This window comes from Corvus kubaryi, unplaced genomic scaffold (genome assembly GCF_017639235.1).
Source record: "Corvus kubaryi isolate FWS band 111438036 unplaced genomic scaffold, C.kubaryi_AGA036_p1.0 138, whole genome shotgun sequence".
NCBI classification, from domain to species: Eukaryota; Metazoa; Chordata; class Aves; order Passeriformes; family Corvidae; genus Corvus; species Corvus kubaryi.
The window spans coordinates 4,289,177-4,315,245 of record NW_024580672.1 but is presented as its reverse complement, the minus strand read 5'-3'; the positions used below and the strand labels follow the sequence as shown (position 1 = coordinate 4,315,245).

The 26,069-nt window shown below is 39.8% G+C and overlaps 1 protein-coding gene across 2 annotated transcripts; it reads left to right on the top strand.

Annotated features, from left to right (window-relative positions):
* The first annotated feature begins 642 nt into the window (after positions 1-642).
* On the top strand, positions 643-23,286 carry HELLS (helicase, lymphoid specific). Of its 2 annotated transcripts, XM_042018746.1 has the most exons (21): positions 644-809; positions 4,337-4,459; positions 5,770-5,829; positions 6,318-6,354; positions 6,468-6,532; positions 7,017-7,058; positions 7,830-8,054; positions 9,511-9,693; positions 9,949-10,092; positions 10,663-10,859; positions 11,545-11,641; positions 12,576-12,737; positions 13,250-13,392; positions 14,539-14,677; positions 16,131-16,214; positions 16,301-16,420; positions 16,762-16,878; positions 17,805-17,964; positions 20,707-20,803; positions 21,015-21,091; positions 22,746-23,286. In XM_042018746.1, the coding sequence occupies exons 1-21, from the start codon at positions 705-707 to the stop codon at positions 22,841-22,843; spliced, it is 2,475 nt and encodes an 824-aa protein (XP_041874680.1). In that variant the 5' UTR covers positions 644-704; the 3' UTR covers positions 22,844-23,286. The 2 variants fall into 2 exon arrangements, with proteins under 2 accessions (XP_041874681.1, XP_041874680.1); XM_042018747.1 differs by lacking the exons at positions 21,015-21,091; positions 22,746-23,286 and adding an exon at positions 20,369-20,432 and having other exon boundaries at positions 643-809; positions 20,707-20,742.
* Positions 23,287-26,069: the final 2,783 nt, after the last annotated feature.

Genomic DNA, 26,069 nt, shown 5'->3' with positions numbered 1-26,069 from the left:
AAGAGGGTTTTCCGTCGGCTGGGGCACATGCACTCCTGTCCGGGTTTCCAGCGTTCCGTTGCCCTCTCGTGGCACAGGCAGCAGTGTCCAGCGAAGTCCTCAAGCCCTTTCTGGAGCCGACGAGCCCGCGCCATGTCCCGCTCTCCAGGTGCCGCTGCAGCGACGGGCACCGGCGGAGGGGAGCGGGACAGAACCACAGAATCCATCAAGCTGGAAAAGACCTCTGGGATCATCGAGTCCAACCTGTGACTGAATACCAACCACCCTTGCAGCTAGCCCATGGCACCAAGTGCCGCATCTAGTCTTTCCATAAGCAGCTGCAGGGAGAGCGACTCCACCAGCTCGCCGGGCCACCCATTCCAAGGGGCCCGGCGGCTCCCGGCGGCTCCGGCCGCGCCCCGCCTGTGCCAGGAACCTGCCAGCAGCCAAGATGGCCTCGCCGGGCCCGGGAGCGGGGCGGGCGGCCTCGCGAGAACGGCGCCACTTCTCGCGCGGCTTGGGCAGCGCGCGGTTTTTGTTCTCGCGAGGCGGGCGGTGAGGCGGCGCGCGCGGGAGCGGGGTCGCGGCGGGGCAATGCCCGCCCGCAACTCGGGCAGCGGCAGCAGCGGCGGCGGCGGTGAGGGGCGGGCACGGGCCACGGCCGGGGATGGCCGCGATTAACCGTGAGTAACCGTGGGCTCGTTGCAGAACCGCTGGGAGCCGAGATGGGGGAGCAGGCAGAGGCGGCGGTGATCACGCCGGCCATGCTGCAGGAAGAGGAGCAGCTGGAGGCGGCGGGGCTGGAGCAGGAGCGGCAGATGCTGGAGAAGGTGAGGGGCGGCTCGGGGGTGGCCGGCCCCGCTCGGCGGCAGGGGTCCCCGCGGGCGGCGGGGTTTGTCTGGGGGCCGTGCAGCTCCTTGGGTTTCAAAACAAACAAACGTGAGGGGTTGCTGAAGGCCGTGCAGGGGTGCATAAGCGCCTTTTGATCATCCACTGGGGGCTTTGATTTTTCTTTTTGTTTTTCAAGGCTAGCGGTGAACTCTTGCACTTAGCAAGAAGCCTGCTGCGTTTGATACGCATTGAAATTTGCAGTGAGAATATTACCTCTTTGCTTTTGTCGTTCTGAGCCTAAAAATGTAAGGTATAACGCCTTTAAAGTGAGCTGATTTCAAAGTTCACATTTTTCTGAATTTCTGTTTGAAACGTTAAAGACAAAACTTTTCTGGTTTTGTTTCTCTAAGTATACCTAACACTTCTTTCCCTCTTTGGTTAAAAAAGCCTCACCACACAAACGCCTGAGTAGAGTTCTGCAGATCCTTTCCAGAGATAACCTTCTTTCAGTAGCAGGTATAGTTTATGCAGAATTGATGAAGTAGTGTAGCTGAAAAAGCCCAGCTAAAAAGGAGCAGGTTTATGTCAGTCAGTATCTTGGTCTGCACTCCTGCTCTTCCCTGCACACGGTTGTGCAGGAGCTGCCTGTGACCTGGCTTTGCTGCCAGGAGAAGCGTACATGTGATCAAGCTGGGAGTCGATGTTTGGTTTGCATACTTCGGCTTGCCTATGTTACAGGAAATAAAGACTGCTTCAGGGAAATGGTATCTCCCCACCGCAAGTGGTGTAATCATTACTATGCTTCATTTCCCTTTTGCTGAGAATGTTTTCAAACGTTAATGTTAAGCATTGGTTGATACTAACCAGTTTGTTTTGGAGTGAGAACATGAAAGCATGATGCTGCTAGAACTGTGCTGATCCCTTATATGGTATTCTGATAGCATAATAATTTGCATTGTGTTTCAGACATAAGGAAATACCAGCTTGAAAGAACTGTTCTCTTAAATGCTCTTTGGGGAATTGTATTCTAAGGAATCATAGTTTAGGTTTAGGTTGGAGGGGATCTTAGAGATGTAGTTCAGGGAACTAGTGTTATTACTCAATATAATTGAGAAATCAGGAGAGTGAGTTTTTTTTTCCCCCGTCTTAAAAATTGAAGCATTATTCTAATGGCATGAAAAATGCCAGTCTCTAACACCTGGAGCTAACTGTGATGACCCTTTTTCCTTTCTCTGAGACAAGTTGGGATTTATAACTGTGTCTTAAGGATGCATTATTTTGTAATACTGTAGTTAGAAAATACTAATTCTCCCGAAGTCTCATAATATTCTTTGTTGCAAACAGTAAGTGGTGATGTAGCCTGTCTGAACTTCAGGTATTCCTTGATCAGACTAGGAACTAAAAATTTGGAGGTAATACTTTTGGAAGGTAAGGAGGAAATCCTTGTAGAGAAAATTTTCTCATTGCACAGGAACTACTGAGAAAAAGACTTGGAATTTTAATTTCTTTCACAACAACCACTTCTGTAACAATGCTGTGATGTGGTGGTTTTTTGTATTCTCCGTTTCTTGAGAATCCATGGAACTACCTCTAGTAAGGGCATCGCTCCATTGTCCTGTGTGCTTTTTTACCTTTTCCCTGTGCAGTCTGGGGCCTGTCAGACCAAGGGGATTTACTCCTGTAGTGAGCACAGGCTTACTGGGGGCAGCTTCGGTGTTTCTTATGCTTGTCACTTCGGCAAACCCCCTGCCAGGTGATTTGTACAGCAAAGGAGTTGCCAGTTCTTTTCGAGGGTTAATGGAGAAATACCACTGTGCAAATATGTGTGAATGTAGAGTGGTGACAAAGAGTAGCAAATTTTTGACCTTTTCAGTCAAAAAGGGGAAAAAAACACTTTCATGAGGGTTGAAGGCTTGAGTCAAAAGACAGAGGAGGTATCATTAGTGTTCAGTGCTGTTCATCTTTGAGTTTCCTGTTTTCCACTTGAAATTTTTGCAGTTGGTCAAGACAGCAGTCCTTCAGTTTGACCAATTAAGAGTGCTGTGTTCACGCCAAAAAAAAAGTGAACAATAGCAATTTGCTGAAAAAGTAGGTTAGTGTTAATTACATTCTCTCTTGGCATTGCCATCAAGAGTTGATCTTTCTGAGCTCAGGTACTTGTCATCTGAAGGTAAAAACCTGGATTGAGGAGAGCAGAAGCAAATCATGAGAATGCAATCTTCTCTAGAGAAATTGTGAAGATAGATCTTCATCTTCCTCTCATAAAAGAACAAAGTGTGATCGCTACCTGATTGGAATTACTTGGAGAAAATCAAGGTTTGATTTTTGGGGGGACAGACATTCTTCACCTTTTCAGTGTCTCACAGTTTGTCCCATGATTCAGGAAATATCACATTTCCCTGCCTATTAGTGTATTTAGTTTCAGAAGAGTGCCTTGTCTTTCTGTGTCTTAGCTGCCTTTCCCCTGTGTTTCTTCTGAAGACAATGACATAGATAAGCATCTTGTAAAGCTCTGCATCTTGTCTCTCTAGGGTTTCTCTTGCAGATGCTAATTGAAAGCTTTTCACTCTACAACTACTGTAGACAGGTGGGGGGGTCTGTCTCTTCTTCCAGGTAAAGAGCAACAAGACAAGAGGAAACTTAATTCACGGGAAAATATTCTTCACTGAAATGATCAAGCACTGATATAGGCTGCCTGGGGAGGTGTGGAAGCAGCACTCAACAAGTGCATAGATGTCACATTTCCGAGGCATCCTTGGTTTAGTGGTAACTTGGCAGTGCTGATTAATGGTTGGACTCGATGATCTTGGGTCTTTTCCAAACTAAATGATTCTGTGACTTGTTTTACAGGCAGTGTTAGATGAATGCAGAATTACTATTTTTTTACTTTTTTGGGGTATCTTGATCTGAGTTTTAAAGAGTAATTTGCAAACTTCTGAATGCACAGTCCTGACTAATTCAGCAGCAGTTACTGTGAAAAGCATGGGTGGATTTTGTAAGCAAAGTGAGCAGAAGTTACTGTTTTCATATTGGGAATTGACTTGAGCTCTGTGAACTGTGCATGATAGTTTCCTAGCTGTCTGTATATCTCGTTCTTCATGAGAAACTAACTTGGTGTAAATGTACATGAAGGAATATAATAATGCTAGGGAAGCTGTGCTGAAATTTGTCAGGGTTTTTTTCCTCACAAATTTTGCAGACTACAAATAAACTGAGATTTCATTTTGCTCTAAATCTATGAATTAGAGTTGAGGCATCCTTGAGCCCTTGAATGCCACGTGCTACTATACTGAAGGTGTGTATGGTGCATAAGCAAGTGAATGCAACCCTCAGTTACTTTGATCTTGCAGCTACTCACAGCTACATGTGAGTCCATACACTCACAAATCATAGATGTAGGATGGCTGGAAGGAAAAGGGTCTGTGTATGAGACACTTCTGAGTTAATGTGTTTAACACAAGGAGCAGTTCTTCAGTATAACCACAGCTATATCTGTAAATGCTTGACATCTCTTTTTGTCGGCCAGGCTCGCACTTCTTGGGACAGGGAATCAAGTGAAATGCGCTATAAGAGGCTTCAACATTTGCTTGAAAAAAGCAACATCTATTCCAAGTTCTTGCTAACCAAAATGGAACAGCAGCAGCTAGAGGTAGGTGTATTCTTTTCTGCAGTGGGGATTCTTAAGGTGCTGTCTGTTTGGGTTTTTCTCCATCCAGTTGTTCAAAGTAAAAGTGTTTTTAAGATTGCATTAGTAACATTAAAATCTGCTGGACCTACTGCGCATGAGTGAAGTGATGCTTTACATAGTATTCAGAATTTGTTCTATAAATTAAAAGATGAATTAGACATGGAAGAACATGAACTATAATTTAAAGTCACAGTGTAAAGGTGGCACTGATGCCTTTACAATTCTTTTGGCCTGAGTGCAAGGAAAACAAAGTATTTCAAATAAGAACTGAAGTTTAAGGGAGCTAGAAAACGTGGAAGGAGGATAGAAGGTGCAAAGAACTGACAAGTAGGAAGCTGAGTAACCTATTTGTGTTATTAACTGAAAGCTGAGGATGAGATGTACCTTCAAGATGCTAACTTAGGCCTCCCTCAAACAAATCAATAAATTACAGTTATCTGAGGCCATGTTGTTCCCAAACAAGAGCTTCCATAAAACAGTGTTATATGTTCTCTTTTTTTTTTATCCATGGGCTGCTGAGTTAATGCCTAGCTTTATCTTGACTTCCTTAACTGTATCTTTAAGGGTAAGCTTGTAAGAGTTTATGCTTGAGAGAGAGGGAAGAGCAGGAAAAGATTAAGGACAACAACATTCCCCAAAAAGGGTCACTGATGGACTGCAGGAACCTCCTTTCCAAAATACTTCTCTAGTTGAACCATCAGCTTGAATTCACGGTTATTGTATTGCTAGAATGCGTATTTCACTATTAAATCTTGTTCCATCTGATAAATACCAAGGTCTCTTATGTTTTCCTTCAGGATCCCTCTGCTTCCAGCAAGTCAAAATAGTAGATAGAATGAAAATCTTGAGTTCTTCAATACATGAAAGCACTTCTTTGTTAAAGGCATTCTAGGCTATATACATTGCTGTCTGTTCTGCAGTGAATATGTAGTATGTAGAAGTTGGATAAGTGGAAAACTTACTGCAGTAGATGTAATCTTCAGGAGTTTGAAATTGGGAATATTTTCGTTCAAATCTTTCTAAATTACTGTATTTAAGTATTTGAAGTATTTACTGACACGCAATTCAGATCAGTTGTACTTTCTTGTCCAAATTTTGCTTTATTGTTTTAAACTACATCAGAACAGACTTAGTGGGGTTGCAAAAACAAAGTCTATAGAGTACGTGGAACTCAGTATTAGCAACATAATCTATCACTTCTGTAGTGGATAGTATTCTTGTGGGTGTTATGGAAAGATAAGAACTGCATGTGTGGTTTTTATTTTGTTTAGGAACAGAGAAGGAAGGAGAAGTTAGAAAAAAAGAGAGAGATGATGTTAAAATCTGCCAAGGTAAGTTTAAGTAGCTACTTTATGCAGCTTTCTGGATAAAAGTCTGAGAAATTACAATGTTAGTTTTGATCAAGGTAAGTAAAATAAGTAAGTTTGATTATCCGGTATTTGACTTGCAGGATGTATCTCATGTACTATATTTGTTTTAACTGCAGTAGGACTGTTTGAAAGTGCTTAAAAATTGCATACCATGGCAGTCATCTTTAGGGGATGTTTTTGACTAATTATTATTAGAGAAAATGGTTTCAATTTGTCTTGAGGAATTTTTTCATTTAGCAATGATTGCTTATTCAGCCAATATAGTGAATAAATAACAAGAAAAAATAAGCAGGAATTTTTTCCCTGTGTTTTTGAAAACTGTTTAATAGTAGAAGTGTTTCAAGAAGCTTTCAAAGGTAATGGTTGGAGTCTGATTACATCTTTTTATCTGTGTCATGATAGTTAGAGATGCATAAGATGATGAACCTCTTCCTATGTTCATTTTGTAGGGTCAAAATCCAGTTGATGGCAAAGAGGAGAAAGCAGGTAATGTACTAGGCTTTGCCTTTTTTCAGTACTGGTTTCAGTACTTTTTTCAAGTACTTCAGTACTTGATTTCCTTAATGTTTGATACATTGTATAAACTCAATATCTTACAGGTGCAAAAAAGAAGAGAGGGAGAGAAGATGGGACATACAACATATCAGAAATTATGTCCAAAGAGGTAGGCCTTAACTATAAATAGGTTGTCTGGATTTTTGTAACACAACTTTTAATGGGTGAGCCAATTTCTGTGACATCTATATTTTAAAACACTCCATTCTTATACCCTGGTATCAGAGATTATCAGCCATCAGTAGTCTGTCTGTGAGATAGGACTTTCTTCCAGCAAAGATCTATGTAACAAGCAGTTTTGTCACAGCTGTAGAGGCTGGATACTCTTTTTGTTTTTTTAAGTCTTTAGGGAGGCAAGCTGTGAAGAGTCTACATTGCCAGTTGAATTTTCAGCTACCCTTTGTAATTGAAATATAATATGTGGTTTGTGATCTTGTTTTAGAGTCACTTGTATGATTAAGGATGTTGTATGGAAAGCTTCTTAAAGTATGTCTAGATTGAAAGATAAATGAAGCGATTACATGAAATACAAATTACAGTAGTCTTTAAGGTTGAAAAGCACATAAGCATGTTTTTTTCCCATTTGTTTCCAGGAAATATTATCAGTGGCAAAAAAAAGTAAAGTGGAAAATCAGGTATGTTGACACAAATTATTGCAGTTTAAGAGCGCTAAGCCCAGCGGGAGGGAGGGCTTTTTATACTTTGTAGTGTATCTCCAAACTTTATCTGTAAATAAACATCTTTGCTAGTTATTGAAGTTCTGAATTAAAGGTTAGAAAGGTGGCATAAGTGAATGCACTTAAATACTTATTTCAGAAATCCAAGGTGAAAACTTTTAGTTTATTTTTTTAAAAACTGAATTTGAAGATATTTATACTTTATAGAATGCTAGTAGTTTCAGAAATAAAGGAAATAGGTATTTATTAAAAAACATCTGTGTTGGTGTTTAAGACCTTAAGACAGTAATTTTTAAGCATTCAAGTGTGGAGATGACAGGTGAGGTCTCTTTTTTGCTTCTACTGTAGTTCAAGAGCTACATGGACAGTGTGAATTGCTTCCCGACATTGGTACAGCTTACAGAAGGGAAAGCCCTTCAGCTTACGGAAGAGAAATAGCTGCATTCAATGCCAGCTTCTGTGAGGAAGGTTTTAAGTCTGCTTACTTTTATGGGTAGAAATTTATAAGCCAGATAGCTTCAATAGCTGTTGCTGCCCTTGAATTCTAAAGGAGAAAAGAATCTATAAAGTCTACTCTTGAGTTGACAGTTAACTCAAAAGAAGTCTTAGTGTCAGAGACTGAGTTACTTCACTGCACATTAAGGCTGGTGTAAACTGGGAGGAAGTATGTCTTAGCAGGCTTTGATGTGCATTCCACTTGTCACATGTTCCTTGACCTTCCTTCTATAGGATGAAAGCTCTGCTGACAACCTGCATCCAGAAGACCTGCAGAAAAATGGAGACTCAAATAGCGTGATTAAGGACAGATTGTGTCAAGCTGTACGACACAGTGCCAAGCAATTTCTTGATCCAGTGCGAAAATTTAATGGACAACCAGTGCCTTTTCAGCAGCCAAAGATTTTTACTGGTGGTGTAATGAGGTGGTACCAAGTGGAAGGCATGGAGTGGCTAAGGGTATGGATGCAATTGAATTTGATCAGAATTGCTGGTGAAACAGGCATGGAGATGACGAGATACTAGAAGCCTGTGATTGTAGTTGGTACGGAGAAGGTGAAGAGGAGAGAGAGTTCTTTATGATCTCTCATGGTACAAGAATCTGGTGTTACAAAATTGTCAAACAGCAGATAAAATACTTCAGTATGGGAAGGATATTGGTGTTTCTAAGCCTTTAGACTTTCTGGCTTGTGTTCTCCATCTTCCCTTTTTCCATCTGTTTTCTTGTTCAACCTCTCCTTACAAAGAGTTTGTGAAAGCAGAAGGACTGCACATCCTACTGAGGGACAGTCTGATTTTTCTCCCTCAAGGGCTTCAATATCTAGCCCATAGGTATTCAAAGATCTGTTACCTTTGCAGGCTTGACACAGATGAGTTAATTCTCTGTATCTTGGAGTCTTAACTAGTAATATTAACACAATGTGTTAAAAATGTTATGTCTTTAGCCTCTGAAATAAAAAACTATAGGAACTTGCCATCAAAACTACCCACATATATTTTTAACTTCTACCTGTTTCAGCATGCAAGCTGAATTACAAAATTACAAAAATTGTAAGAGTCAAAACTAATTTTAATTTTGCTACTTATCTCATAATTCTTAGATTTTTTTCTTTCTGTTTTTCCTCCCTACAAGCATACATAGTCTGTTTCAACATGCTTAGACTCATCCCTCAAGTGAGTGCCCTTAAACTTGCTCACTCACTTCTGTTCCTGGGAAGTGCCTAGTGAAGACACGCCTCCTTGGGAGGGAAAACCAGCTTTCTTAGTTGGGCCCTCAGTTATAATAACCTTTTTATGTATCTTTATGAATAGTAGAGAGTGGCCAAAGAGCACTTCTCTGTCTTCCTTTCTGCTCTTTTGTGAGAGGTTGCTCTGTCATTTGTCAGAGTAGGCAGTGTCTGCACAAAGAGCTTTGGCTGGAGCAGGTGGCTGTGTTAGCCAGGAAATGCACCTTTTTCTTGTGGTGAGGTAGCTACAGAAGCTCCATGCCTACAGCAGCTCCTTGAATAGATAAAACTGAAATGTCAGCACAGTCATTTGGTCTTTTAGAGAGCGGAGCTAAGTGAATTTTTTGGTGCTGGGACAAGTAAAACCTTGGATAATGTGAGCTGTACTTGCAGGTAAAGTGCCTTCTGATGCAACACTTAAGTTACGTACTTTCCTTTGATACTGGTCTGGTTTTTGTGCCCTAGTCAGGTGCTTAGTTGGCTAGGAATGGATACATCTACATGAGAATATCCAGCATTTACAAGGTGCTTGTATTTATTTTTATAATAGGGAGAATCATCTTCATCTGTAGTATAAAATGGGCCTAGTAGAGAGTTTCCGTGGCTGTTACATTCCTAAATGTCTTTGTGTTTCCAAATCTGTGTTGATTATTTTGCATTTACTTTTTTTTTTTCTTTTGCATATGCAGATGCTTTGGGAAAATGGTATTAATGGCATTTTAGCTGATGAAATGGGGCTAGGGAAGACAATCCAGTGTATTGCAACAATAGCACTGATGGTGGAGCGAGGAGTCCCTGGTCCATTCTTAGTATGTGGTCCCTTGTCTACTCTTCCAAATTGGATGTCTGAATTCAAGAGATTTACTCCGGAGGTAAAAGAAATGAAGACTTTTCTTCCTTAGGTTTAAAAGCACAAATGGTTTAATTTCTATTCTAATTCTTTGCCTTGAAACTTTCTCTATATAGAGCATCATTTTAATTGTAGTTGTTTATGTGGTTACTATGAACTGTACCGTGACTTGCTATGTATTTACAGCCTTCTTGTAAGAGATCTCAGTATTTCTACTGTCTTCCCATTAGGTTAAAATGGGCATTGTTGTCCTGACTTGTAACCTCTTTTTTTACAGATTCCACTAATGCTCTATCATGGAGCTCAGCAGGAACGTCGTAAACTGGTTCATAAAATTCACAGAAGACAAGGATCACTCCAAATCCATCCTGTGGTCATTACTTCCTTTGAAATAGCAATGCGAGACAGAAATGCCCTGCAGGTATCTGAGTTCTCTTAGCCCTAGGACTGTGTGGTGCCTCAGCACTGATAGCAGTGCTTTTGAACACAGTAAAAAAACCCACATGCTGCCTATACAGTTTCATACTGCAGCATGTATATTGGCATTCACTCTGTTTCCTTGGTAGTAGTAGCTCCGCAATTCAATGCTTAAGTTCTTCAAACAGAACATTATTCTAAAAGCAGATAGTTACAGCATACCTGCTCTTTTTGTTGCCTTTCTGTAGATGGTGGTTAAGGATGCTTGGAGTAAAAACTATACTTGGTGTGTAAATACTGTGGTTAACATCACAGTGGTTGTTTCAGCAAGATGAGCTTCTTGTAGAAGTTTTATTTTAACCACCTAAGCTTTCTAAAAGGCAGTCACCATGAAGCAGATGTATGACATTAACTGTTTGGGCTCAGCTCTATTAGTCTGGCAAAGTGAAAAACAGTAAATAGAACCTTTGTAACAGGCAATATCAGCCAGTCTTATTAGTGCTTCTTATTTAATGTGACATCTGTTTTGATGGAATAAAGCGAAAATTTACTGAAATAACCTTTATTTTTGTAGAGCTGCTACTGGAAATACCTGATAGTAGATGAAGGTCACAGGATTAAAAATATGAATTGCCGCCTTATCAGAGAATTGAAACGATTTAATGCAGACAATAAACTCCTGTTGACTGGTACTCCTCTGCAAAACAACTTGGCAGAGCTTTGGTCATTGCTTAACTTCCTTTTACCAGATGTGTTTGATGATTTGAAAAGGTAGGTTGCAATCTGATGGTGGAAACTATTTCTGTTTGTTCTGTTTGACTGTTATTATGACTCTTTAATTATTAAACTTATCAGCATGTGAAGAGCCGTTTTATGGCATGGTTGTAATTCAGTATGATTATTTGGTGGTAAGGGCTTTGAAATGTGTCTTGCCTCACACTAAGTTGTTTTGGAAAGGAAGGAATTAATTGTCATCTCCCTGGATAGTGGAAGCTCAGCTCTGAGCTAAGACATAAACATTTGCGGTGAGAGATGTTTGTCATACCACAAATGCTGGGTGCTGCTTTGAAATTGTCAAAGGTGCTGGATAAGCTGTGTGAGGCTGGCAGGCACAGGACCCACAGATCCTTTTCTGCAGCAGTAGGGAGTCAGGTGGAAGAGCATTGCCAAAACAGTCTTTAGACTAATTTTTTGAAAATGTTATAACCTAGATGGAATATAATAGACAATAATGAATATTCCAACTAGTACAAGTATTTTTACAAACCACTTAAAACCTCAAGCATCTGAATTGACAGGTATATTTCAGAAATTCCTCCTGTACATCTTCCATTCATGATGAATGTGAGTGCTTTATTTTTTTTTAAATCACAGGATAAGAGAAGAATAAATACTAAAATAATGAAGAATAATAGCTATGAAGTAAGCTATGTTTTTCCTTGCTTTGTTTTTATAGCTTTGAATCCTGGTTTGATATTACCAGCATTACAGAAACTGCTGAAGATATTATTGCTAAAGAAAGGGAGCAGAACATCTTGCATATGCTGCATCAGGTTTTCATTTATCCTTCATTTTGTATTTTTCATGGTTTAGTTGTAACATGGACCATTAGTGTTGTGAAACGTGTCAAAATCTTGTTTGTGATGCCGAATTCTGGTCTGAGGTTTTTATTGTGGCACTTCTGGACTTCCTTAGACTTGTGGGGTGTTTTTTTCCAATCTTTACAGCACTTACAAATGGTAAAGGGAAAACGTTATCTCTTCGATAGCGACTCATTTTTATTCTTGGAACTGAATTGAGTTTAGTTAAACTTAATTGCAGTGACAGACTTCTGCTCACCAAGAGATTTTATTGGTGTATTTATTTTGCTCAAAGATAACTTGGAGAGAACTTGTGGAACTTTTAGGTGCTGAACAAAATACCTTTTGATAAACTAGTTATATAATATGCCTGTTTTCAAATTTTTACTTAGAGCTCTTTTTTTAAGAGTGTGTGGAAGTAAATGCTTACAGACCTATCATTTTTTCATTATAAGCTGCTGGTGAGGGATCTAAACTGTATCTTCTATGTATAATTGTTGATGACAATTTACTTACTTTGGTTAAAGGTTTTGGGCATTTTCAGAAAAACTTGATTTAAGAAATATAACAAAATGAGCAGTTTTGTAATAAGATTACTTTCAGTTACTGGAATTTGTAAGAAGGGTCTGTAATGTAGTTACTACTGCACCCCTACCAAGCATTTTAAAATTTTTAAAATGTCAGTGGATGTGTTGTTTCAACACGTTAGTACTAGCATGTGCGTGAAACTTTTGGAGTTGGCATTCATATTAAAAAACTAAATATATGTGCAAATTAACTCTCTTGCTTTAAATTGGCAAAATAGTATTACAACAGGCATGTGTCTGTGTTGCTGTCCTGTTTTCTTTTTTTTAAACTAGCTGTGTTGACAGCTTTGAGTAATTGTGACATCTGCTCACCATTTCAGATTCTGACACCTTTCTTACTGAGAAGGCTGAAATCAGATGTTGCTCTTGAGGTTCCTCCTAAACGAGAAGTTGTGGTGTATGCACCACTGGCAAAGAAGCAGGAAACTTTCTATACTGCCATTGTCAATCGCACCATTAGGAAACTGCTTGGAAATAATGAGGTATCTACTGATAAGGATGTTAGAAATGTGCTTGCTATTAATAGCTTGTGTGCAAAACCACATTGGTATTGCTTCATTACCGTTGTAACTAAACCTGGTTTTTTGCTTAAATTTGTAGTCTGATCTATTTGTTATCTACTATAACAGTGCCAGTTACTGTGATAGCCCTGTGGCACAGAACTAGAACAATATAAGTATAAATACATTCTTGATTACTTGTAGCTTTGGGGGGAAAGAACACTTTTCCTAGAGTTGACAGTTTCAGCTTAGAATCAGTAAGGTATTAATGTAGCTTTGTAAATCAAACAGAAACTTTCATAATCTACAATTGCAGACCGTTTCAATTTGGCTGCGTAGTCTACGTAGCCAAAATTTAAGCTGCTGAATCTAGATAAGTGTTGCATGATGCACATCACTAAGGCCTCTTTTCTGTTTTGAGAATTCTTGGATCAGCACAGGCCTTTGATTCTGAAGCTGGCTGCTGTTGATGGCAATGTTCTCATTTCCCACAGGAAGAAGTAGTTGAGTTGAGCTCTACAGGCCGACCAAAACGCCGTAGTCGGAAAGTGGTTGATTATTGTGAAGAACATAATGGTTCACCTGATGACTTGGAAAAATTAATCAGCAAAATGCAAGAGGAAGTAGAAAAAGAGAGGTGCCTGCCTTGAAAGATATTTTTTTTTCTTGTTGTACTGTTTATCCCCCTCTTAGTTTGCTTCCAGAGCTTTGCTTACTGAAATTGATCAGGAAGAATGGCATTTAGTTATTCACTATCCATGTAGCTTTATGGTTTGTTTCTTTGATTTTACCTGGTATTCACTGAGCTATAATAGCAGTGATTAGGTTGTACCATCACTCACTGGCTCATTAGAGTTATAGTTAACTTCAGGACACTGTTGTGGTTTAACCTCAGGCAGCAGGCAAGCACCACACAGCTGCTCGCTCTCAGCTCCACCAGCAGGACTAGGGAGAGAATCAGAAGGGTAAAAGCTGGAAAACCTGTGGTCTGACATAAAAACAGTTTAATAGGGAAGGCAAAAGCTGCACATGCAAGCAAAGCAAAACAAGGAATTAATTCACTGCTTCCCATGGGCAGGCAGATGTTCAGCCATCCGCAGGAGAGAAGGGCCCCATCATGCATAACAGTTGCTTGGAAGACAAACAGTGTCACTCCAAATGTCCTCCACTTCTTCCTTCTGTTGATGGCTCTAAATTGGTTGAAAGTCCCTTGTGCATAAGGAGTATCTTCAGGCTGAAATGTGTTTATTTTGTTAGATTTTTATTGTATTTCAGTGTAGCCTGCAAGAACAAATACATGTTTGTGTTAGTTTTATGGTATGCATGGATCCCTTATGTTGGACACAGTACTTACATGTAGAAGAACTAAATAGCTGTATTCATTGTGATTCCTGTGATGTGGCCAAATTGGGATAGGCAGAGAGCTGATTCTGGAACATCTTGGGTATTGCTCCACAGGAAATCTGACCATGTGGTCTGGAGAGGTCTTGCTGCTGTCCCCTTTTCTGATGGTGACTTGCACAAGTTAAATTCTACTTCTAATTATTACTGACTGCCCTTTATATTTTAAATCAGTAACGGCAAACGGTTGTGCCTTCGTTGCCAAGTGTGGCACTCTTAAGAAATTTTGTCTGGTAATAGCTTTACAAACTATAAGGGATTTTGAGATGTCACAGCATGTGACTCTACTGCTTGCTTTTTTTGTAGGGTTTTTTTCTCTTAAATATTTGTAGCATAATACGGGGACACTTTCAGTACTAATAAGGTGTTGTGTCTTTTCAAGGCCAGTGGTAGAAGTGAGCATTCCTATGGATTCTGAGGTGAACCTTAAACTGCAGAATATTATGATGTTATTGAGGAAGTGTTGTAATCACCCCTATCTTATTGAATATCCTTTGGATCCTGCTACACAACAATTCAAGGTACATATTTTAAAAGCATTAGAGAAAATTTATTCCAGCCATTAAAAAGCAATAGACTGTGAGCTGATGGCAGTAAAGAATGACCTTTTCAATGTATTTGGCATATGCCTCCTGTTGAATTCCAGCAGTATACTGAATCATTATTTGAAACTTCCTGCAGCAGCAGTTGCAGGGACCTGCTCAGCTGCTGTGCCCATTCAGTCTTTGCATGGTGATGCTGTGATGGTCATCATTGTGACAATGCCCTTCCGCTGGTGGAGAGTTACTCAAACAGTCGCCGGCTTCCATTGACTCCAGGTGCTTTAGGGGCTGCCTCAGGGTCTCCTCACAAGGGTTATTTTTTGGAACAAATGCTAACCTTGGTGAACTGTTCATGAGATAAATTGTGCACATTGCAGGAGGTGCAGTGGTAACATTGAAGTGTGAGTTGTTGAAGAACCAAGTACACAACAGAGCCGTCTGCTCAGAGAATACAGCATCCTTCCTCAAAAGGGAAAAAATCCAAATTATATCACAAAGACCAGCTGGTAGTTCAATCTACACAAAGCAGATGGAAATATAGGAAAGTATGAACTAATTTGAATTGAAAGAATCTTGAAGACCTGGAAGTTGCTTGTACATTCTAAGTGTAGATGTAGGTTTGTAGGTATGTGTAGTCATGTTTCCTATTTTGTGAGTGATAACAGAGCCTGCTGTACTCCGGAGTAAGCTTTTGAAGTGTATCAGTGTAAAGTCAGTGCATAAAAAGCAGATTCCCTAGTCAGGGAGGTGAGGAAAATTAGTTAGTGTGTAGAAAATGGAGACTGTTTGACAACTGACACCACCTGCAGGAGTTAGTACTTGCTCAGGAAAATGTATTCATAATTACCAAGGTGGCTGCTGTATGTTTCAGACCGTAGAAGTTTCTATATCCCTGCCCTCAGCCCATGGCAAAAATTAGATCTAACAAGCTCTCTTGACGAGGGATTTAAGGCAGCAGTGTGAAAACTTGCTGTGAACTTTTACCACTTGGCTGATGTGTAGTAACTTGTTCAGCGGTGCCTCTTTGTGTCCAGTAGGTGGAAGCCTTGTGTCTTAATCACAAGGGAACAGCAACTGGGGAATCACAAGGAAACAGCTGCTGTGGGAAAGAAACAGCAGCACTGTTCCATGAGGAAAAATTAACAACATGAGGGTTTCTCCTTCCAGAAATGGAGTGAAAACTAATTAGTTTTTAAAAATAATTATTTGGGCATATGAAATGGTGGGGTTCGATTTAGTTTCATCATGATTTAAGTGATTCAGTGTTGTGTGCTAAAATTAACATTACTTCCAATATTACAGCTTTTAGTTAAGAAAATGGTGCACACTTGTTTCAGTGAGATCTCAGACGGCTTTTGTTGATGCTTCTGAGTTGGGGAAACCACTGGTCTCTTTCCCTCCTAATATATGATCCCCTTTTCCCTGTTCCAAGGTTGATGAAGATTTAGTAAAGAATTCAGGCAAGTTTCTACTCTTGGACCGAATGCTTCCGGAACTTAAAAAGAGAGGACATAAGGTAAAGCTGAAGGTTTTGGAGGGGTGAGATACAGTCATCTCCTTATGAACAAAAAATGTTATTAAGGAGTCTTTCTGGTTTTGTAGGTCTTGTTGTTCTCACAAATGACTATGATGCTTGACATTTTGATGGATTACTGTTACCTGAGAGACTTCAAATTTAGTCGATTGGATGGCTCTATGTCCTACTCAGAGAGAGAAGAAAATGTAAGTAGATGGACATGCCCTACGAGCATGTTTGCAAATTCTGCTTCTGCTGTGACACTGGGATATGATTTTGCACAGCATTTTGCCTTTAATAGGCAAAACACCTCTATGTTGAAAACTGTCTTCTGCCTTAGTAACTGCGGCTCAGAAATACTGAAGCAGCAAAGTGTGCTGCTAACCGTTGCCTTGAGGTATGCCTAAAATGCAGTGCTTCTTAAAACCTCTGACAGCCTGTGTTGTATTTTCTGGGTTTATCTTTTTAAACAGGGCTCTCAAAATAAAACATTAGCAATGTTATGTTTGGTCTATCTACTTTTTCTAATAGATGAATTCTCTTCCAGATGCGTCAATTCAATACTGACCCTGAAGTCTTCCTATTCTTAGTGAGTACGAGAGCTGGAGGCTTGGGCATTAACTTAACTGCGGCAGACACAGTTATCATCTATGACAGTGACTGGGTATGTTGACAGATTGTTAACCTAGTGATACATGTCAAAAATGCTTTCTCTTGCTGCTTTTGATAACCATTTATGGACCCATTATTGTATAGATCATTTCTATAACTTTAATGAAGTGTTACGTGAAAGTAATGGTAGTGTGTGCATTCATTTTGTATGTGAAATAATACAGCCTCATTTGAAAAGTCCTGAGTTACTGAATACAACATTAGAGTTGGTTTCTGAGTTTGGCCCTGAGCTACCAAAAGCAGGAGGTTTTTTTCTGTTGTCGATACATTTCCTTCTTTTTATTACTTAAATATGAGTGTTGCTGGACCTTTTACAGGTTCCCTGTTTACAGCAGCTGCCATGTTAGTACCAGCTCCTTGAATTTCCTCTGTGACTTGCCACATGTGTTTTAGCTAGCTAGGATTCTGCTGCTCCTGTAAGTCTGGAGGCTAGGAAAAAGAGAGGTATGGAAAGAAATGACTGAGGGACCTCTGCATCTTCACTTTATTTTAGTAGACAGTGCTGCTGTTTTCAGCTTCAGAAGAGCTAAAGCAGCTTCAGAAATGGCTGAAAACTTTTAAAACACTTTCTTATCCTCAAACAAAGAAACCCAACACAAAATTCAACACAAAGAAACCTACAACTAAAATTCTCACCTAAATCTGTCATATTAACCATGTCTATCTGTAGAAAACTGCAGCACATGGTGCAGAAGCAGTCCGGGCCGGTTGGGTTTCTCTCCCTGTGCAGCTATAGCAGCAGAGCTTCTTGTGGGTAGGCTTAAGAGTCAAGAGTGATAGAGTTCTATTATACCATGTCTCTTCTGCTTCTGCACTGACTTTGAGCTCCCCATTAAAAATGTTGCGTGTGGTATGTCCTTTAAAAAAAGGATAATGGCATAACTAAATTGTTACTAATTCATTTCTTTATCTGCTCAGAACCCCCAGTCAGACTTGCAGGCCCAAGACAGGTGTCACAGAATTGGTCAGACAAAGCCAGTAGTTGTTTATCGTCTTGTGACAGCCAATACTATTGACCAGAAGATTGTGGAGAGAGCTGCTGCCAAGAGGAAGCTGGAGAAGCTGATTATCCACAAAAGTTAGTATCTTTCTCTTAGGACTTCGTGTCAACATGTGTCACCTCTTTAAATCTCAAGCTGTAACAAATTCCAGTATCCTGTTTGCCTCTGTCCAGTATGTTATAACCACAGAAGACAAGTCCTGTTTGAACAATTAGCCAGTCCTGAAGAGAACAATAGTCCTTGGGTTTATGTGCAGAACAATGGTGATTCTTGTGGTGTTCTTGATTATATAGCTGGTCATGCTCAGAAATTTTTAGAATGTAATTGCTTTGAAGTGTCCCTTTTGGGGATGAATTTTTCTTGTACAGATCCTATAGGAATCCTGCTTTGCTTCTGTAGCTTATTCTGTTTGTGACATTTGGACTGTAGCTCCTTATATATAGCAATTTCCAAACATTAAGCTCACTTGAAGAATTGCAATTTTTATAACGTGGTTTCTGAATGATAACTAGTTTTATATTAAGCTTCAAAGGAGGTTAAAAACTACTCATCATTCTTGTATCCTCATATTGTGGGGGAAAAAAGCCTTTTCATGAGGGGATAAAGGGGCAAAAAGGCCCCCCCCGTAACTGTCTGCTGCACAGTGCACTGCTTGTCAAGCCTAAACTGAGGTTTGCCTCTGGTTCTGGATGATGTTAACTAATCTTTGATAATTACTTTATCCTAGTGATGCCATGAAGATTTTTGCCTTTCCTTTTATACCCCTGTTGTACCTTTTTACAACTTCTGTATTCTTAGTGCTTTTTGCCTACATTCTTGGACTTGTTTCATCTCCTAGCTGAACAAACATTTTAGAAGCTTCGTAGGTAGGGGTTAGTGTGCCCCAGACCCCAAGGTCCTCTCCAGAACACATTCTGTAAACTAAGATAGAACCATCCAGGGGAAGGCTCCTTGAGGGGGGGGGGCAGGGCTCATTCAAGCCTCTCACTGGGGAATTTTGGATAGATATGCTAATTAGTAAGACCTGTAATGTTATACCAGATCTTTTGGGGGTGCATTATGGTATGCATTTCAGTGCATTCGACCTGGACGTGTGCACCTAAGGATTCTTAAAATAAATACCAAGGTAAAATCCCTTTTTCCCCTTTAACCATGTTTGACTCTTGATTTTTAAGACCAGGAAAAGGCATCACTAGCATTAGCCTTTTTCTTTGTCATCTCTTTGCCACTGTTGTCTTGGTGGGACTGCCAGGACTGCCTCTTTGTAGGCATGTTATTGACCAATATACTTGTTTGGTTTGGCTTGGTTTTTTTAATTATTTGATTATGGTCCAAACTGAAGTTAAAACCCAAGCAGCAAGATGAGCACACAGTGGTCTCTAAGAGATGACTGCCATGTGCTAAGGTAGCACTGGTGCCTGGGACTGCTTGTACTGAAGGAAGCTAAGTGTCAATGCCTTCAGTTTTGCAATGAGTTCAGTATTTATCTTGGCATCTATTGGTGTATCACATGTTAATCTTGCAGTTTAGGTAGGGGTGTCCCTTCAGGAACTTCTGGATTCATTGTGTAAGTGTAAAGCTGATGTTATGGATCCTGTTACCTTGAATATCTAAAGAGTGCTGGAACTTTGGAGAAGTAAATGAGGAAGCAGTATCACAAAACTAACTGTGTAGGGTGTATATATACAGTACAAAGGCTGGAGCTTAAGAACTGGAATTGTTTACAAAATAGTGATTTTTTTTTTTTTTTAATTGGCTTTCCATCTTGTGCTTCTGTTACATTGAAGAAATTTGCTTAGGAAACTGTATTTTTCTTTGTGTCACTATTATGGCAACTTGAGACCTGCACAGCATTAATTTAATACCATATGGTTTGTGAAACTCTGAAAGCTAAAAGGGAGAGACAGCATCACTAATAATGCATGAAAAGACCTGCAGCCTAGCCTGTGTGTCACTGCTGTAGATGTTAATGGGGGAAAGAGTCCTATAGCTCAGACCACTCTGGAACTTGAATCTGATTTGCACTTCACACATAAACTCAGAGTTCTTGAAGGGAGATGGGAAAAGATGTAGGGAGGATTTCTGATACCAAGATACAGGAAAGAAGAGCAGTGTGATGAAGGGAATCAGTGAAGACACATTAATAAAATGGGTACATGTGTTCATGATAAAAACTGAGGAAACTTGGCACAGAATGGCAAGTCTTTGCCAGTCTCCTTGAAACGTGCAAGACTGAATTTGACTTCATCCATGCTCAGCTTTGGTTAGGTAATAATCTTGTATAATGTTTTTTATACTTGGACTGACATCCAGACTTGCTGTAAATAGGTGCTAGCATAGTCTCAAAAAAGCAGCCTGTGTCAGGGGTATTATTTTGTCATGTCTGTATTTCATTAAACTGAGGCTGCTCTCTCTGCAAACCACATATCTTTCACATATTTCCTGTCTCGTGGTTAATAGTACTTACTTTGTTTTAACCAGCTTACAATACAAAGGGAACAAACTTCAGCATCCACCATCTAACTTTATTTACAATGTTTTTACAGTAAGTAGAACTAATGGCTTTTCTGCTCTTTGTGCGTGTGTGCATGTTGAATTGGTGTTTCAATCAGTTCTTCTGCATACTACATACATATCTACATACATACACATTATAGAAAGGCCTGCATGCAAAGCCTCATGTACCTCTGAGTTTGTCACTATTAGTGTAAGGTGTGTTTATCTGAGGCTAAAACAGTGAAACATAGCATTAGTTTTGGTATTCAAGAGTAATTTGTTCCAGTCTCTGTGTGCTTTCTTAAAATTTATTCTTTCTACAGATCAGTTTAAAGGTGGAAAATCTGGTCTAGCACAGTCAAAAAGCTGCCTGGACCCTCAGGAATTAATAGAATTGCTGAAATCCAGAGACTATGAGAGGTATGCAGATTTCATATTTTCTTGGACCATGAGTTTATAACTTGTAACTTGCAAGCAGCTCTCAAGAGCTCTCCTGTCTTACGAAGTGGTATGTGGATCTGCATAGAGGAAAGAATGTCCTAGGGATTCTGCTACATGGGAAAACTTCTATGCAGTTATGCAATACGGACATGCTTTTATCTGTATTGAGAGATTATTTCTTCTTTAACAGGGAGGTTAAAGGATCTAAAGAAAAAGTAATCAGTGATAAAGATCTAGAGTTACTTTTGGATAGAAGTGATCTTATTGGTAAGTCTGAGTTTTTATGTTTTCTTTATTCTGTTCAACAGTAAATTCATATTTTGTAAAGTGTCTTTGTATGTAGAAAGCTGCCATAGCTTCACTTCCCTACAGCTGTGTTGTTCATCTGACAAAGGACCCTTTATTCCCCTTGCTGACATTTTCAATGTGGTTTGCTGGAGAAGAAATAACAGAACTTAGACAAAAGTATTCCAGAGAACCACATTCAGGCATGGCATGCCCTGAGCATACTGTGAACCACAAGCATAGATTAGGAGGTGTTCTGCAAAGCAGCTTTCAAGGAGAGTTGCTGTAATTGATCAAAATAGAAATTATCCTCAGGAAAGATTTATTCCAAACATATTTTGATATTGTTACAATTCAAAATACATTTGTCTAACATTATCTAACATTTTTTGGGGAAAGAAGTCAAGTCTAACATTTGGGGGAAATAAATCAAGCTTTTCAGAGTTGCCATGGCTTGTCAGTGGATCAGCTATTTAGCAAAAAAACCCCAGCCAAACCACAACTCTTTTTTGAGGTTGTCTGCAAATTCTAGTGCTTGATCAGGCCAAGATATTATTAAAAAAAAAAACCCTTAACTTTCCGGAGAGGAAAAATTCTTGTCCAGTTCATAGATTTAGAATGCTTTTGTGTGATCAGTAGATTTAGTCTGCCGTGTTTCCCTCAGCATCTTTAGCAGAACAAGACTCCAAGCATAGATACAGGAAAAAAACCCCAGTCATTACAGAATTTAGAAGTAAAAATTTTAGCCTTAAATAAGTGTGCTGTGTGTAGTTTGTGTAAAATGAATTTGCCTTAGGAAATTTTTGCTACATTTTAGATAATTTAGGAAAAAAATTTTAAGGCATTGTTCTGTAAAACTGCTTATTTCAGTTGACTGACTGATTATATAGAGAATTATTCTTGATGCATGGGTAATATAGTAACTATATCTTTACATGCTCAGACTGTTGAAACAATCTGATTCCTCTTTTCAAGTTGAAGAAGGTGCTGTTTATTTTGTGTTCTTAGTGTGCATCATATTTATGTGGTTGCTTTTTTTCTTCTTTGCTATGATAAGCAAAATTGATACAATAAAGTTGTCAAAAAATGTTAATACAAAGATATTAGTCCAGCATCATGTACTGAGTATTTGCTATAGCTAACTGCAGTTAATGCTTTGGAAAGCGAAATGCCAGCTCCCACCCTGGTAAGCCATAATTATTACATTTATATAAAGATAATACTTTTTCATTAGCTTAATATTCACTGGAAGGGCAACAAAGTGATTGCAAGTGCCAGGAAAACAAGTTGAAGGTCTTTGAATATTTGGAAAGAATATTACTTATCAGAGCTGTAACTTTATGTTTCTCCTGGTAACTTGACTAAAAAGGTTTTCTGTGTATTTTTCTCAGGGAAATGAGACTAGTTCAGGCAGCTTTTAGAACCGTTTTTCTCCCTTCACATTTAGCCAGAGATGTTGACATTTTTTTCTAAAAGAATACAACTGAAAAATATTTTCAAACACAAACTTCTAGTAGCCAACTGTTGATGAAGGAGCAAAATGGTATTATCAACTTGTTCTCCAAATGTCAGCTTGTTTTCCACATCTGTTTTCTACTACATGTTATTGTTGACGTTTGATTTGTTTTAATCTTAGATCAAATGAAGACCTCTGAAAAAATGAAAAAGGAAAAAATGGGTGTGTTCAAAGTCCTAGAAGAGTCATCAGAGTCCAATGCAGAATGTGTGTTTTAATATGCAAATGTGGCCTCTAAGTAGTCTTACAGATCTTCCAGAGTTGTCACTTAATGCTTACTGGTCCTTGATGCTGACTTTCCTTAAGGCCTTGTTCAAATCCCTTGTGTTACTCCAGTGAATTTTAACATGTTCTAGAGTATAGTGCAGGTGATAGTTTAAGCTTTAGTAGGCTTTCATAGAGAACTAAGAAAATGAGTATGTTTCACATTTGCAGCTAGTTCTTGTGCTCAGTGGTATAAACTGGCAAACTTGTTAAAAAAATCTTCCTGTGGAAGTCCTAAACCACCGTTTTTTGGTTGTTTTTTTTAAAATATGGTGTCAATTATAGTTTTATTTGGGAGGGGGAGAATGTGCGCCTTTGTTAAAGCCATTTGTGTAGCTTCTGTTTTCAACTTCTGCAAAGTATTTTGGTTAAATAAATATCTGGTTTGTTTTTAAAACTCTGTGGATTTTGGCTTCTTAAGTAAGTGAAGCCAATCTGTGTCCATTAATTCACACTTTCCTACTTATTTAGCACATTAGCCAGTGTCATACATTTAAAGAAAAACAAACTAACCCCACACAACAACAGAAAAACACCCACACACAAACCAAACCAAAAAAAATCAGAAACCAAAAAGCAGTGAGCCTAAAATAGCCTTAATCTTTCTGGTGCAGACAGGACTTCTGTACTGACTGAGATCACCCTGTGCAGCTGAGTTGCCCATTTGAAGCAGGTGGGGGGAGCTACAAAGCTGTTGAAGAGTCTGAAGCAGAAGTCTTGGGAATGACTGAGGGGGCTGAGGGTGTTTAGCCTGGAGAAGGGAGACCTTATCACTCTACCACTACATGAAAGGAGGTTGTAACTAGGTGTTGGTCTCCTCCTAAGTAACAATAGGACAAGAGGAAACAGCCTCAAGTTGCACTAGGAAAGGTTGAGATTGCATATTAGGAAATTTCTTCACCAGAGAAGTCAAGCACTGGAATGGGCTCCCCAGGGAAGTGATGGAGTCGCCATCCCTGCAGGTATTTAAAAGATGTGGATATGGCACTTGGAAGCATGATTTAGTGGTGGATCCAGGAGTGCCATGCTAATGGTTGGACTCAGTCTCAAAAGTCCCAATGCTTTTACAATTTAAAGTTGAAAACTCTTGCTGACAGCTAACTCCTATAGGTTAAATATACAGGTAATATTCTTCACCTCTTTTTTGTCCTTCCATTCCCAGAAAGTACTCCTTGGCTTTCATGCACCCACAGAGACATTCTGCACTTTCCAGAACCCTTAGCTGCCTTCATCGCCCTTCTCTGGACACACTCCAGCACCTCAGTGTCCTTGTAGCAAGGGCCCCAGAACTGAACACAGCGCTGGATGAATCAGGCAGCTTTTAAACCTTCAGCTTTGGTTTGTGGAAATGCCATTTAGGTGTCATTTAAAAGCTGAGTCATGGAATTGCAGCTGGAGCTGTCACTAGCAGTCGTGCTAGTTAACATGGCATAGATGACATGGAAAAAAACCCTCTGCCTACTCAGACTTCAGAAGCCCGTTTTCATTCACTTTACGATCATTATTACTCTGTTGGCCTGATGTAGAGAAAGCTATCTTACAGTAGCAAGAGATATTTATACTTCCCTCTAAGGGAACAGATAAATCTGTTAATGAGTAGGCTGGCTTTGACCTTTGCCTGGTGAAAGACCCGTTTTGTTGGTAATTGCTGAAGACAAAAGTTTCTAATTTTTCTGTTCAGTTACTTATTAGCCTGAGTAACACAAAGTCCAGCGTGTGCTGTCTTCACGTTACATTCACGCACTGTGCTAGTCTCCTTCATGCATCCTTTAATTTTAGTGAAGATCTACTACACGATTTAAGAATACATTATTGTGCTGGTTTTGGCTGGGGTAGAATTGTTCACAGTGGCTGGTAAGGGGCGGTGTTTTGGATTTGTGCTGAGCACAGGGTTGATAATACAGAGACGTTTTTGTTATTGCTGAGCAGGGCTTACACAGAGCCAAGGCCTTTTCTGCTTTTTGCACTGCCGTGCTGGTGAGGAGTCTGGGTCCAGCCGGGACAGATGACCTGAACTGGCCAAAGGGATATTCCAGACCAGATAACATCATAGTCAGCATGTGAAACAGGGGAAAGAAGGAGGAAGGGGAGATGTTTGGAGTGATGGTGTTTGTCTTCCCAAGTAACCATTATGCATGATGGGGCCCTGCTCTTCTGGGGATGGCTGAACACCTGCCTGCCCATGGGAAGCAGTGAATTAATTTCTTGTTTTGCTTTGCTTGTGTGTGTGGCTTTTGCTTTCCCTATTCAACTGTCCTTATCTCAACCTAATCTTGTTAAAGATTTAATAAGTGACAGCTGCTCCCACACAGGCTACGTGACTTTTGAAGACTGATCTACCCTGCTTAACCTGCCTTTTACAGGGTGATATGGTGCAAAATAAGAGTTTCTACCCCAGAGCCAGTACAAGTAGGATTTAATAATTGCTGCTTTCCTAAAAATGCATGAACTAGCATTAATGCTAATGGTAGCATCGGGGAAATGATCACTGTTTATGTGTGTGGGGCTTGATGTTATTTAGAGACTTGGCAGAGCTGTGGCTGCTTTTCTAGCCCACCTTCAGAAAGCGGAAGCAATGCATATTTTTTGCTTGTTTCCACGGAGGAGCCCCATCTCTTCATCCCTATTATTTTTTGGCTCCAAAAGTACTACAAATGTCACTGATTAAAACAAGCATGGTACCTTCTTAGTATGATTTTGCATTTCTTCTTCCTGCAGGCAAGAGAATGAGTGCACTTGCTGTACACCCAAGCTCTGAAGGAGCAGTCCAGCATTTGAGCACTGAGTGCCTACAGGCAGAGTGGGGTGTGCTCTGAAGGGTGCTGGTGTTTCAGAACACAGCCTTTCTTCCAGCCTGTTCCTACAGATACGTGGGGAAGAGACCACAAGGAAATGCAGGAATGACAATGTGAGGATGCTCGGGGCAAAGGGGTGGCTGGTGCTGACAGTTTTAAATTGCTCTGCATGAAATAATGTTCCCTCGATTGTCCATAGAGAGAGAAAATATTTCAGTGGATACAAGACAAATTCTTGAAGCATAGATGTCACAGAAGGAGTAGGAGCTTCAGACAAGCCCTGCCTTAGCCTCAGATTTCGGCAACAGTTTAAGGAGTCACTCTTGCCTGTGAGTTCTAGTGACAGATCTAGTTATAAAAATTAACTATTTATTAAACAGGCAAG

What these genes read in the sequence shown, in the direction of transcription:
- HELLS (XM_042018746.1), top strand. Translation starts at nt 705, where the DNA reads ATGGGGGAGCAGGCAGAGGCGGCGGTGATCACGCCGGCCATGCTGCAG. An exon ending in TCAAGAGATTTACTCCGGAG is followed by an intron (nt 9,694 to 9,948) that starts GTAAAAGAAATG and finishes CTTTTTTTACAG; the next exon opens with ATTCCACTAATGCTCTATCA. An exon ending in GAAGCTGATTATCCACAAAA is followed by an intron (nt 17,965 to 20,706) that starts GTTAGTATCTTT and finishes TTCTTTCTACAG; the next exon opens with ATCAGTTTAAAGGTGGAAAA.